The sequence below is a fragment of the Lampris incognitus genome, chromosome 9 (genome assembly GCF_029633865.1).
Source record: "Lampris incognitus isolate fLamInc1 chromosome 9, fLamInc1.hap2, whole genome shotgun sequence".
Classification (NCBI taxonomy): domain Eukaryota; kingdom Metazoa; phylum Chordata; class Actinopteri; order Lampriformes; family Lampridae; genus Lampris; species Lampris incognitus.
The window spans coordinates 16,685,410-16,699,636 of record NC_079219.1 but is presented as its reverse complement, the minus strand read 5'-3'; the positions used below and the strand labels follow the sequence as shown (position 1 = coordinate 16,699,636).

General features: G+C 48.6%; 1 protein-coding gene across 1 annotated transcript; it reads left to right on the top strand.

Moving 5' to 3' along the window:
* Positions 1-6,439: 6,439 nt before the first annotated feature.
* Positions 6,440-13,980, top strand: LOC130118474 (uncharacterized protein K02A2.6-like). Its single transcript, XM_056286928.1, is given in 6 exon segments — positions 6,440-6,556; positions 9,547-10,171; positions 11,394-12,097; positions 12,275-12,773; positions 12,776-13,008; positions 13,969-13,980. Coding segments are annotated over 6 exon segments (2,190 nt in total).
* The last annotated feature ends 247 nt before the right edge of the window (positions 13,981-14,227 follow it).

The window sequence follows — 14,227 nt, the reverse complement described above, 5'->3', positions numbered from 1 at the left end:
GCTCAGCGGAAAGCATGGGAGGAAGCACATAGCGCCAGTATGGCAAGCCTGGGAGCGGGAGGCGCGCAAGCAGCAGCCAAACCGAGAGTGCGCCTCCAACCAACAAGACTACCGACGTTCAGCGGTTGCATGAGAGACTTCCACCGATGGCGAAGAGACTGGGAAAGTCTGCAGAGGCAGGGAGATCCGTCAGAGTCACCGGAAGTGAAAAAATTCCAGCTCCTAGACAGCGTGGAAGAAAAAATCGCCAAAGACCTCAGACTTTCGAGCTATGATACTGCAGGAGAAATGTTCAGGGTCCTAGAGAACCGGTTTGGGAACAAGACTACCATCGCGATTCAGATAATCAGGGAGTTGGAGAAGTTTCCAGCGGTGAAAGGAAACCAACCAAGAAAGACAATTGATCTGATTCAAGCTGTGGAGAAGGCCCTGACCGATCTGACGGATCTCGGAAATACCGATGCCATAAAGAATCCGCTGGCAATGGAAACTATAGAGAGCAAACTACCTGACAGTGTGAAGATGGACTGGCTCAAATTCGAAACCAAACCCGAGAACGGCGTCACCGCTGATGGTCGCTTTAATGCTCTCTTAAAGTTCCTAAAGGAGCAAGAAGCGGTTTTCGAAAGGCTGGAGCAGTTAAGAGTGTCAGAAGAGCTTGAGAAATCGAGCAAACCGGAAAGAAGGGCGTTCACAAGGGCCACAGGAAGGAATTTGGCAAAAGAGGAGTGCAGCGTGTGTGGAGATGAGAAACACGGAGGCAGGATCTTCTTCTGCGAGAAGTTCAAAGGGCTCAGCCTAGCCGAAAAGAAAGACGTCATCGAAAGGAATGGAGCCTGCAGGAGATGCTTGGCATCCCATGGTGCGGATGGAGAATGTAGTAACAGGTTCCTCTGCAAGAAGAAGTGCTGCCAGAAAAGAGACGGCTCAGACCACCACTACCTCTTGTGCTCCGTGGAAGGAGGGCACAAAAGTGATGAGAAAAAGAGGGAAGAGCAAGAAGGAGGAAAGAGAGACACAAAGGCAGGAAGGCTCTCAAAAGAACAAGAGAAGGCCCTAGCTGATGTCTCCCCTGAAGTAGCGGAAAGGGTAATAAGGGCATTTACCAACAAGACAACAGCGTCAATGAGAGCGAGCACAAACGGTGATGGTCTCCTTGAAAAAAGGGGTTTGACAGACCATCCAGTGCTTATGATGATCATGGAGGTCACAACCAATGAAGGACAAACTATTGGGACCCTGATGGACCTTGCGTCTGACACTAATTACATTACCCACCAAGCCGCCAACAGACTCCGACTGAAAGGAGAGAAGGTAATGCTGGTCGTGCATGGAGTTGGTGGAATGAAAGTAAGAGTCCAGACAAAAGGGTACTTGCTCAAAGTCAGAATGTGGACTTCAGAGAATGAGTGGAGTCCCCACCAGATCGTCTGTTATGGACTGGACGAGATCGCACAAGCAGACCATGTCGTTAGCCCGCGGCAGCTCAAGAAGTTCTTCCCGGAGGTCAAGACAGAGGAACTGGTCAGGCCAAAGAAAATCGAACTCTTAATCAGCCACTGAGAGGGTAGGCTTGCTCCGCAGCGGATGAAGACAGTGGGAGACCTGGTGTTGTGGGACGGCCCACTGGGCAAGACTGTGGGGGGAGCGCACCCTGATCTGTTCGAAGAGGTGAAGGTATCCATTCACAACTCAAAGACACATTTTGCACGCTCAATGAGAGCAAAAGTGATCAAGGTGGAAGAGATTTCCAGAGAGCCAAATAGCTCCAGAGAGGAAACGCTGGGCCTGGAGCAAGAGAGTGGTGAGGAGATCAGGAACATGGCCACAACCAGCAAGGAAGTTCTTGAGTGGTGGAAATGGGACAGCATCGGAGCTGCCTGTGAGCCGAAGTGTGGAGGATGCCGGTGCGGGAAATGCCAGCCAGGGGGGAAGGAAATTACTCTAGTTGAAGGGAAGGAACTAGAAAAGATCAAGGAAGACCTGACCTATGTGGCTACTGACGACCACAGTGACTCGCCGCACTGGAACGCGGGATACCCCTGGACTGAAGACCCGGCTTCACTTCCAAATAACAGGAAAGTGGTGGAAGCGACATTCTTGAGAACCGAAAAGCGCCTCATGAAGGACCCATTGTGGAGAGCTGCTTACGTAGCCCAAGTACACGAGATGGTGGAAAGAGGAGCAGCCATCGAGTTAAAGAAGGACACAATCAACAGTTGGAGAGGGCCAGTTTGGTACGTAAGTCACCTAATCGCACCGAACCCTCACTCTGTCACCACGCCAGTGCGGCTCGTCTGGAACAGTAGCCAAGAGTTCAAAGGGACGAGCATGAACAACATCCTGCTGAAGGGTCCGGATGTGCTAAACCCAATCCGGGCGGTTCTGCTCAGGTTCAGAGCAGGAGAGCATGCGGCCATAGGAGACATCAAGAAGATGTACAATTCTGTGTGGCTGAACGAAAGAGAGGTTCACCTTCATCAGTTCCTCTGGAGGGACTCACTCGAGGAAGAGATCAGAGACTTCGCTATCACTCGGGTCAATATTGGAGACAGGCCAGCGGGATGCATAGCGCAGTTGGCCATGAGGGAAACCGCGAGACTGCCCAGGTTCTCTCACATGAGTGACGAGAGAAGAGTGCTTGAAGAGGAAAGCTATGTGGATGACATCTTCACGTCCCACAATGACCCAGGGAAGCTGGACAAGATCACAAGAGGAGTGGAGGAGATACTCTGGGCCGGAGGCTTCTCGCTCAAACCGTGGGTTCGGTACGGTCAAAGTGGGAGGTGCGAGGGTAGTCAGGTTGGGCAAGCTGTTAAAAGCCCAAGTCCAGAGTCCGGAACCCTGGTGTTGCCCAACCAGCTAGGGCAGGAAGACAACAAGGCTCTTGGTGTCGGATACTACGTGGACAGCGACAGACTCTTCCTGATGGTTTCAATCAACTTCTCCAAAAGAAAGCAGAAGATGAGGACGGGGGTCGACCTCTCAGAGAAGGAGATCAAGGAGAAAACGCTAAACCCTCAGACCAGACGGGAGCTCCTAAGCCAGGTAGCAGGGCTCTACGACCCTGTTGGTGTAGCTACCCCGGCCAAAGCGAGAGGGGCCATCTTGGTAAGGAGAGCCTTCCAGGAGACTGGGGGAGGAGACTCCAAGAAAGACACGTGGGACAGTCCCCTTCTGACAGACCTCTGGGCAGATGCCATCAAGCTTTTTGAAGAGTATGTGCGGCTTCGTCAAATCAGTTTCGAAAGGAGCCTTACTCTTCCTGGATGGAGGGGGAGGCCGTGGGGCATCACGTTTTCAGATGGGAGTGATGACGCCCTCGGAGCTGTTCTGTACCTGAGGTGGGAGACGTCTACAGAGGCGGACATCTGCCTTGTTGAGTCAAAGGCCAAGCTGGCGCCCCTTGACCAGAAGGGCGACGTGGTCAAAGCAGAGTTCTGCGGCGCCGTCTTCGCTGCCAGGCTGAGAGGGTTCTGGGAGAGGCAGGGTCGACTTGAGGTGGAGAGATGGTTCCACTTCGTAGACAGCCAGACTATCCTGGGAGCTATCCAGGGGGAGAGTTACGGGTATCAGACGTTATTCGCGAACAGGGTCGGGGAGTTTCAGAAGGTTGGGCCAGTAGCTGACTGGTGGTGGATCTCAGGAGATCTGAACGTCGCCGACCTTATCACCCGAGGAGGTCTTCTAGAAGACCTGGGTGAGGGCTCCATTTGGCAAAAGGGTCCTGAGTTCCAAGTGAGGCCGGTAGAAGAGTGTCCCATGAAGTCCGCGGCGGAGGTGGCGGCCAGCACCAGAGAGGCTGTGAGTAAGCTCCAGCGGAGGGCATTCACAGTGGCTTTCACTAGAGCCCAGTGGAAGAAGACGGCAAATCCTGTCCAGGGGCGTCTGGATGGGACTGACGAGGCTCCTGTGCACACGGTGAAGGAAGACGAGTCGACCTCCGCTGAGATTGAAAACAAGGAGAGGCTCTGGGGCGCGGCTATCGTTGATCTGGTTGAGCCTGAAAAGTTCAGTAGCTTGGCCAAGCTCTGTGGGGTAATCGGTTGGGTTCGCCGAGCTGTTAAGAGACGGATGATTCGCGGGAGAGCCATGGAGAGAGCAGAGTGGGAGGCTAAGCACTCGAGAGAGAAGGTGGGCAAGCCAGTTATCGATGTGGGGGAGGTCAGAGCTGCCTTTTGGGACCTATGCTTGGCAGCCCAAGAGGGGGTAGCTTTCCCTGAGTCTACACTGAACAGGCTTGTAGTCGTCAGAGAAGAGATGTCAGGACTACTGTTGTGCTATGGAAGGGTCCAGACCACAGGAGAGACAGGAGTGCCACTGGTTCCGTATGGAGCATGGATAAGCACCCTGCTGGCAGCGAGCGACCCTGTGATGCTGGCCGTGCCTCTTCGTGGGGACCTGGCTCCGGGGTCGTTAAAGACTTAAAGAAGAAATTAAAGAGTTGACCGAAGAAACACCACCAAAGAGAAAGCGGTGATTATTAGTGTGGTCTCCTTAGGTCTAGAGTCCAGTAGACCAAGTGGGAGGTGTGTTACTTTCTATGGGGTGGTTGGATTTGAGTTGTGTTTAGTCAGAGATTTTTGTTTAGTTTAAGTACAAACTTGTGAAAGTTATTTCGTTTACATGTAGTTAAATTGTAACATTGTTTGAATTGTTAGTTACATAAGTGAATCTGAGTATTGATAATAATAATGAGATTTATTCCAGTTCCGATTGTATGTGATTTCTGTGTGCTTGATAAGGACTTTTATTGCGAAATTCTATTGGCGAGAAATGCGTGCATCCGGGGTCTCAGTTAGGGAGCTGCTGTGATTGGCTGATTTACGTTCTGGGGGTGACGTCAAGAAAGTTAATACAGCTTCAGAGCGGGGACTCTTTAGTATGACGGGACGAGGACGGACTGGTGAGTGATTGCAAGAGTGAGTGAGTTATATTGTGTGTTGGCTTTGAGTTGAGGGTACTTGAATGATGTATGTTTGTATTTTGTGTGTTTTCTTTTTCAAGGTTCGTAACCTGTTGGTTAAAAATAAAGAAATTTTCGACCATTGAGTGACGTCCTGTTCATCCTCGCCCTAAATATGTAACACTTGGCCGGCAGAAGGCACACTTGTCTTTGTTCACCCTTACACCTCTGTCTTGTAACCGCTCCAGCACTTGTTCTACATTTTCCCAGTGTTCGGCTTTTGTTGTCCCTGTGATGAGTATATCATCTAAATAGCACACCACCCTTGGCAGCCCCTGTAATACCTGATCCATGATGTGTTGGAATATTGCTGGGGGGCTTGCTACTCCATATGGCAACCTGTTTAGACGATACAGCCCCTTAGGCGTGTTTATAGTTAGGTACTGCTTGGATTCATCATCCAGCTCTACTTGCTGATATGCTTGTGTGAGGTCTAACTTGGTGAAATACCTGCCACCTGCTAGTTTAGCAAACAGGTCTTGTGTCTTTGGCAGAGGATATTTGTCTACCTCTAGCCATGGGTTTATTGTCACTTTATAATCCCCGCATATTCTGACTTCTCCATTTGTTTTGGGGATACATACTATGGGAGTAGCCCATTCACTATATTCTACCGGGGTCCATACTCCTTTTTCTTGCAGTCTGTCTAGCTGCTGTTCTACTGCTGTAGTCAGTGCATAAGGCACTGATCTTGCTTTGCAAAACTTGGGCGTGGCGTCGCTAAACACCTGTAACCTTGCTTTTACTCCTGAAATGACCCCCTGTCTCTCTCAAACACCTGGAAGTATTTCTGATACATCTCAGTCAGTGGATCTACTGACTGAGATGTACCATGTACCACTGGTACATGGTTCACTCTAGACCAGTCTAACTTTAAGAACTGGATCCAGTTTCTACCCATCAGTGTTGGCCCATGTCCCTTACATACTAACAAAGATAACTGTTCTGTTTGCCCCCCACACTGTACTTTCACTTGGAATTTACCCAACAATGGAATCGGCTCTGAAGAATAAGTTTTTAAACTTACATCACATGGCATTAGTTTACACTTGCTAAACCTCTGTCTGTACAGTTTCTCATTTATGATACTCATGGCTGCGCCTGTATCTACCTCCATTTTGATCTTTACACCATTATGTTATGTATGGATGAGGCTATTCTACCAGCGACCACTAGGTGGCACCCGTATTCTATATTGCTGTTGTCTGGGTTGTAACCAACAGAAGAAGAGTTCCTAGTAAAGCATGGAAATGAACGGCCGTGTGTGCGTTGTGGTCCCTGCATCGTGTGTGAAATTGTTTACACCATAGTGTTATTAGCCAGCTACATAATATAAATTGGCGACGAGATGTGGAGTAGAAACTTTTAGGCACCAAAGTAGCCGTGAAAAGGGAAGTTTTCTACTTGTTTGGACGAAGTCATCCACGCAGTTGTAGCGGAGAATAAAGGGAAAAGGAACCAGAAGGACGCATCATGGCGGGAATTATTGGCGGTATGGAACCATTTGAGGAATCCGTTGAACAATGGGCAACGTATATTGAGCGTTTTGAGAATTATATCCTGGCTAATGAGATCAGGGATGCTAAGAAGGTGCCGGTTCTATTGAGTGTGATAGGGCCAAAGACCTACGGATTATTGCGCAGTCTGATTGCTCCAGATAAGCCTGGGGAGAAGACGTATGGTGACATTGTAAAGGTGTTGAAAGGACATTTCGCCCCCAAACCGATAGTGATAGCAGAGAGATTCCGTTTCCACAAGAGGAATCAGGAGGACGGTGAGTCGGTGGCTCAGTATGTTGCTGTGCTTAAAGGACTTTCCGAGCATTGTGAGTTTGGTGGCTACTTAGAGCAGCGGTCGGGAACCTATGGCTCGCGAGCCATATATGGCTCTTCCGATGACGGCATATGGCTCCCAGACAATTTTGAGTTGAAATTTTTTTTTTTAAAAATCAGTTTGGAACTGATTTTAAAATACTTTTGATATTTCTTAATAATACTGTGTCATTTTAAAGTAAACAGAAATTAGTTTTGAAGATACATTTCACGGGTCACAGGTCACCCGTGGGTCGGGTCGGGAACCAATGGCTCGCGAGCATGTCCGGGTCATTGTAAAGGTGAAGAAATCAATTTTATTAGATAGCCAGCTAGTTTATCCGCTTCAACCCTTGTAACGGAAAAGATGGCGAAAAGGAAAAAAGACGATGATTACCGTGCATTCCAGGCTGCGTGCACAGAGGAATTTGCATTTGTGGAGAGAGCAGAATCTGCGGTATGTCTAATATGCAATGATAAAATTGCATCGATGAAACGGTCAAATATAAAGCGGCATTTTGATATCCACCATGCTTCATTTGCATGGAAATATCCAGCGGGGGACAGCAGGAAAAGGGCATGCGAGGAGCTACAGCGGAGAGTGCAGACGAGTCAGCAGCAACTACGTGTGTGGACCAAGCAAGGTGACGGGAATTCCGCTAGCTTTGCGGGTGCTTTGGCAGTAGTAAGGAATGGAAAGTCATTCACAGATGGCGAGTATGCCAAAACATTCATGCTTGATGTGGCCAATGAACTGTTTGATGACTTCCCAAATAAAGACAAGCTAATCAAACGAATAAAAGACATGCCCCTGTCAGCAAGAACTGTGCACGATCGTAGCACCATGATTTTCTTGAAATGAAAGGCATCAAGCATCCTGAGCTAGCCAACACTGACTGGCTCCTGCAGTTTCACTATCTCGTGGACATAACTGGCCATCTGAACCAGCTCAATGTGAAAATGCAAGGTATTGGAAATACAATCTCATCCCTTCAACAAGCAGTGTTTGCATTTGAAAGCAAGCTGGAAGTCTTTCTCAGGGACATTGAAACAGGTCGTCTTCTGCACTTTGAAAGACTGCAACAATTTAGAGATGCATGCTTAGCAAGTGACTCAACTCAACAGCTGGATCTCCAGCAGCTAGCTGGCTTTACGTCCAATCTCCTGCAGTCATTCAAAGCACGTTTTGGAGAATTTCGTGCGCGCACTGGTCTTTTCAAGTTCATCACTCATCCACATGAGTGTGCAGTGGGAAAAAAATCGACCTGACATGCATCCCCGGGGTCTCTATCGGAGACTTTGAGCTGGAAGTTGCTGACCTGAAGGCATCCGACATGTGGATGAGTAAGTTCAAGTCACTTAATGGAGAGTTGGAAAGTCTTGCGCGACAGCGAGCAGAGCTGGCGAGGGAACACAAGTGGACAGAAATGAAAAATCTTCAACCTGAAGACCAGCTGATTCTTAAAACTTGGAACGAGCTTCCTGTGACATACCACACAATGCAGCGTGTGAGTATTGCCGTATTGACCATGTTTGGCTCTATATATGCATGTGAGCAGTCATTCTCGCATATGAGGAACATTAAGACCAACCTACGCTCACGTTTAACTGATGGAAGCCTCCACGCCTTCATGAAGCTCAACCTCACCACGTATGAACCAGACTACAAGGCCATCAGCAAAACCATGCACTACCAGAAGTCGCATTAAAAGTAAGACATATTTAATTTATTATACGTAAAAAATACTATATGGCTCTCAATGAAATATATTTAGAAATATTTGGATTTTATGGCTCTCCCAGTCAAAAAGGTTCCTGACCCCTGACTTAGAGGATGCACTACGGGACAGGTTTGTTTGTGGACTGAAAAGTGAAACGGTTCAGAAGCGCCTGTTGACGGAGGACAATTTGACCTTTCAGAAAGCGGTCACTTATGCAGTTTCAGCAGAAACAGTGGCGCGTGACGCACAACAGTTGAGCGGCTCGTTAAAGGTAAATGCCGTTCTCTCTCAAACATCCCATGCCAAATGCAGGCGGTGTGGAAAGACAAATCATAGTGATGATAACTGTTGGTATAAAGATAGAGACTGCCATCAATGCGGCAGGAAAGGCCACATTGGTCGCATGTGTAAAAGTAAACCCAAGAATGACTATGGCAGAGAGAGGAAATACAGAGAAGGGAAACCGGAGTTTAAAGGCAAAAGCAACACATCCAAACACAGTGGGGGAGACAAGAAGAAGAAAGTGCATTGTGTGGAGGCCAGTGACAATGAAAGTACAAGTGAAGGGACTAAATCTGACAATGATAACAAATTGCCATGTTATGCACTGTTTCGTAAGGGTAAATATTCACGTATATCTGTGTTACCTGAAATAAATGGTAAGAAAATTGAAATGGAATTAGACACAGGGGCTGCTGTATCTTTAATTTCATGGGAACAGTATAAAAGTACAATGAAAAAGGTGCCATTGCAGCCTACTGATGTAGTCCTTAGGACGTATACAGGTGAATCTTTGTTACCAGAGGGGGTTATTAATGTGAAAGTAAACCTGAATAAGCAAACAGCTGAGTTACCATTGTATGTTGTAAAAGTGAATATAGCTCCACTATTTGGTAGAGAGTGGCTGAGAGCTATTAAGCTTAACTGGAAAGACTTAAAAACTGTGTATGGTGTACAACTTGAAAAGAAAGACAGTTTAGATGCTGTACTAAAGCGGCATTCTGCTGTGTTCTCGGATGGGTTGGGTTCAATGAAAGACATTAAGGCGAGAGTGACTCTTAAACCTGATAGCATACCCAAATTCTGCCCAACACGTAATGTGCCCTATGCTCTGAGAGCCAAAGTAGAGGCTGAACTGACCCGCCTCACTGACCTTGGCGTGATCTCACCAGTGGAGCATAGTGACTGGGCCACACCCGTAGTTCCTGTCAACAAGAAGGATGGCACGGTGAGACTTTGTGGTGATTTCAAAGTCACCCTCAACCAAGCACTATGTGTGGACAAGTATCCTATTCCACGCATTGAGGATCTCTTTGCATCGCTAGCTGGAGGTCAACGCTTCAGTAAACTGGACTTGTCAAACGCATACCTACAGATGGAAGTAGTGGAGGAGTCGAGGAAGCTACTGACTATTTCCACACAAAAAGGACTTTTCTGCTACAACCGCTTGCCCTTCGGTATTGCATCGGCACCAGCGTTGTTCCAGAAGGCTATGGATCAAGTGCTCGTTGGATTGCCATTCACGCGCTGTTATCTCGATGACATTCTGGTTAGTGGGCCAGATGAAGAGACCCACCTGAAAGCCCTGGACGACGTTCTCACAAGACTGGAGGAGTATGGTCTCCATGTCAAAAAGGATAAGTGCATGTTTTTCCAGGAGTCAGTAGAGTATCTACACTCACCGGCCACTTTATTAGGCACACCTGTCCAACTGCTCGTTAACGCAAATTTCTAATCAGCCAATCACATGGCAGCAACTCAATGCATTTAGGCATGTAGACATGGTCAAGACGATCTGCTGCAGTTCAAACCGAGCATCAGAATGGGGAAGAAAGGTGATTTAAGTGACTTTGAACGTGGCATGGTTGTTGGTGCCAGACGGGCTGGTCTGAGTATTTCAGAAACTGCTGATCTACTGGGATTTTCACGCACAACCATCTCTAGGGTTTACAGAGAATGGTCCGAAAAAGAGAAAATATCCAGTGAGCGGCAGTTCTGTGGGCGAAAATGCCTTGTTGATGCCAGAGGTCAGAGGAGAATGGCCAGACTGGTTCGAGCTGATAGAAAGGCAACAGTAACTCAAATAACCACTCATCACAACCGAGGTATGCAGAAGAGCATCTCTGAACGCACAACACGTCGAACCTTGAGGCAGATGGGCTACAGCAGCAGAAGACCACACCGGGTGCCACTCCTGTCAGCTAAGAACAGGAAACTGAGGCTACAATTCGCACAGGCTCACCAAAATTGGACAATAGAAGATTGGAAAAACGTTGCCTGGTCTGATGAGTCTCGATTTCTGCTGCGACATTCGGATGGTAGGGTCAGAATTTGGCGTCAACAACATGAAAGCATGGATCCATCCTGCCTTGTATCAACGGTTCAGGCTGGTGGTGGTGGTGTAATGGTGTGGGGGATATTTTCTTGGCACACTTTGGGCCCCTTAGTACCAATTGAGCATCGTGTCAACGCCACAGCCTACCTGAGTATTGTTGCTGACCATGTCCATCCCTTTATGACCACAGTGTTCCCATCTTCTGATGGCTACTTCCAGCAGGATAACTCGCCATGTCATAAAGCTCGAATCATCTCAGACTGGTTTCTTGAACATGACAATGAGTTCACTGTACTCAAATGGCCTCCACAGTCACCAGATCTCAATCCAATAGAGCACCTTTGGGATGTGGTGGACCGGGAGATTCGCATCATGGATGTGCAGCCGACAAATCTGCAGCAACTGCGTGATGCTATCATGTCAATATGGACCAAACTCTCTGAGGAATGTTTCCAGTACCTTGTTGAATCTATGCCACGAAGGATTAAGGCAGTTCTGAAGGCAAAAGGGGGTCCAACCCGGTACTAGCAAGGTGTACCTAATAAAGTGGCCAGTGAGTGTAGGTCATATCATCGATGCTGCCGGGCTCCACAAGTCGCCAGAGAAGGAACGCGCTGTTGTGGAGGCACCGGCACCCACCAACATTAGCCAACTACGCTCGCTCCTCGGAATGATAAACTACTATGGACGTTTCATCCCAGACCTGGCAACCATCCTGCAACCACTGAACGCACTGCTGCACAAAGGGAAGAAATGGCAGTGGACTACAGCTTGTGAGGCAGCGTTCCGAAAAGTGAAGGAGCTCATGGTATCTCAGAAGGTGCTAACCCACTACAACCCTGAGCTGCCCCTCCGTCTAGCCTGTGACGCTTCACCCTATGGGGGAGGGGCTGTACTCTCTCACGTCATGCCTGATGGTGTAGAGAAACCTATCGCTTATGCGTCAAGAACACTCAGCAAAGCAGAGCAGAACTACGCCCAGATTGAGCGAGAGGCGCTGGGGATAGTCTTTGGCATACGTAAGTTTCACCAGTATCTCTATGGTAACAAGTTCACTCTACTCACAGACCATCGCCCGCTGACCTCCATTCTCAGTCCAGTGAGGAGTACGCCGTCGATGGCCGCAGCCCGCATGCAGCGCTCGGCGCTCCTCTTGTCAGCGCATGATTACACTATAGAGTATCGTAAGGCTTCAGCACATACTAATGCAGATGGACTGTCAAGGTTGCCACTTCCGGACACTCACGATGACAAGATAGACACCGTAGATGTGTTTTACATGTCACAGTTAGACACACTACCAATCAGTACCACTGATATCCGAAACAACACTAGATCTGACCCTACACTGTCTCGCGTACTAGAGATGGTCACTACTGGACATTTTCCAAACACGAAAAACACAGATACTGAACTGTCTGTTTTCCTGACTCGTCAAAATGACCTCACAATCCAACAGGGATGCCTCATGTGGGGCACACGAGTGGTAGTGCCACCCAAGCTACGGCCCCGGGTGCTCAACGAGCTACATACAGCACACCCAGGGGTAGTGAGGATGAAAAGCTTGGCACGGTCGTATGTCTGGTGGCCAGGTATTGACTCTCAGATCGAGCTCCAGGCCAAATCCTGCCACTCATGCCAGCGTAATCAGAAAGAACCGAGTCTTGCCCCTCTACATCCATGGATGTGGCCTTCCAGTCCTTGGAAAAGGATTCGTCTGGACTTTGCTGGTCCATTTGAAGGACACATGTATCTTGTGGTAGTAGATGCTCATTCTAAATGGCCCGAGGTGCAAATCATGGATAGCACCACAGCAAGCAAGACCATCACAGTACTGAGGGGCCTTTTCAGTCGCCACGGCCTTCCTCACATTCTCGTAAGCGACAATGGACCCCAGTTCTGTTCTGAGGAATTCGCCACATTCCTGAAAGCCAATGGAGTAAGCACATTCGCTCAGCGCCGTATCACCCTGCTACGAACGGCCTGGCCGAGCGCTTTTTACAGACTTTCAAACACGCCCTCAAATCCTCCAGGGGCGCCGCACCAGTGCAACAGCGGCTCGGCATATTCCTGTTGACGTATCGCAACACCCCGCACGCCACGACAAAGGAACCGCCGTCTATGCTGTTCACAAGGCGCATGCTACGCACGCGACCGGACTTTCTCAAACCCAGTGTGGCTGGGGTTGTTCATCGCTCTCAAGACTCACAGCAGCAACGCCGTCAACAACACTCCAAGGCCAGACACTGCAGTCGGTGAGTCTGTCCTTGTTCGTGATTACCGGAAGGGGGAGGAAAAGTGGACACAAGGAGTTATAATGACTCAAACGTCATACGAGGTCAAGGTGGGAGCACAGGGAGTGTGGAAACGCCATGTGGATCAGATGTTGACTCGAACAGAGCAGGCACACGCGGACGCTGCCAGCTCTGCAGTCCACCTTCCTACCAGCTTCCCTATGTCACCTCAACGTAGTGCTGGTGGTACTACACGTCACCTCGGTACCCCTGCATCTCACACTGATGAGAACACTAATCCAGTTCCAGTGGCTATCAAGCCCACGGAGACACCTCACTCCGGTGAACCAGCTGGTGCTGGACCTACTAAGATAGCGGAGACTGTTAGACACTCGCGCTATCCGGTGAGACATACTAAACCACCTGCACGTTACTCTGCTGAGTAAACACATTGATAATGTGGTAAAGAGACTGAGACTTTTGAGTATAAAAATATTGGGAAACAAATACGGGGTCTGAATGTATACCGGAAAATAACATTGTTTTGAATGTACTTTTGGGAAGTAACATTACGCCTTTGTCACTTAATCTTTGTTCCGGGAAGTGATTTTTGCATTGTTGATGTACAACATATTTTAGTTGGGAGGAGATGTTATGTATGGATGAGGCTATTCTACCAGCGACCACTAGGTGGCACCTGTATTCTATATTGCTGTTGTCTGGGTTGTAACCAACAGAAGAAGAGTTCCTAGTAAAGCATGGAAATGAACAGCCGTGTGTGCGTTGTGGTCCCTGCATCGTGTGTGAAATTGTTTACACCATAGTGTTATTAGCCAGCTACATAATACATTACATCTCACCCTGACCATAAATGGTCTGACATATTCATTATCATTTTTAGGCCTACCGGTAACAGAAAACAACCCCCAAGTCTTTTTCAGTCCCTGTTACCTCGATGATGGTCAGCTTGTGGGTTTTGTTGGAGGCCCTGTAGTCCTCATAATCAGTCTCTTCCTCCGATGCACTTTGCTGCTCGTGGGGAGATTCCTCCCTGGTGATGTAGCGAGTCTGCCTCTCTGCAGGAGTGGCCCTCTTGCTCGTCCTAGGTCCCCGTCTGGAGCTGCCGCCGTGGTTGGCCGTCTCCGACTCCGATGATGCAG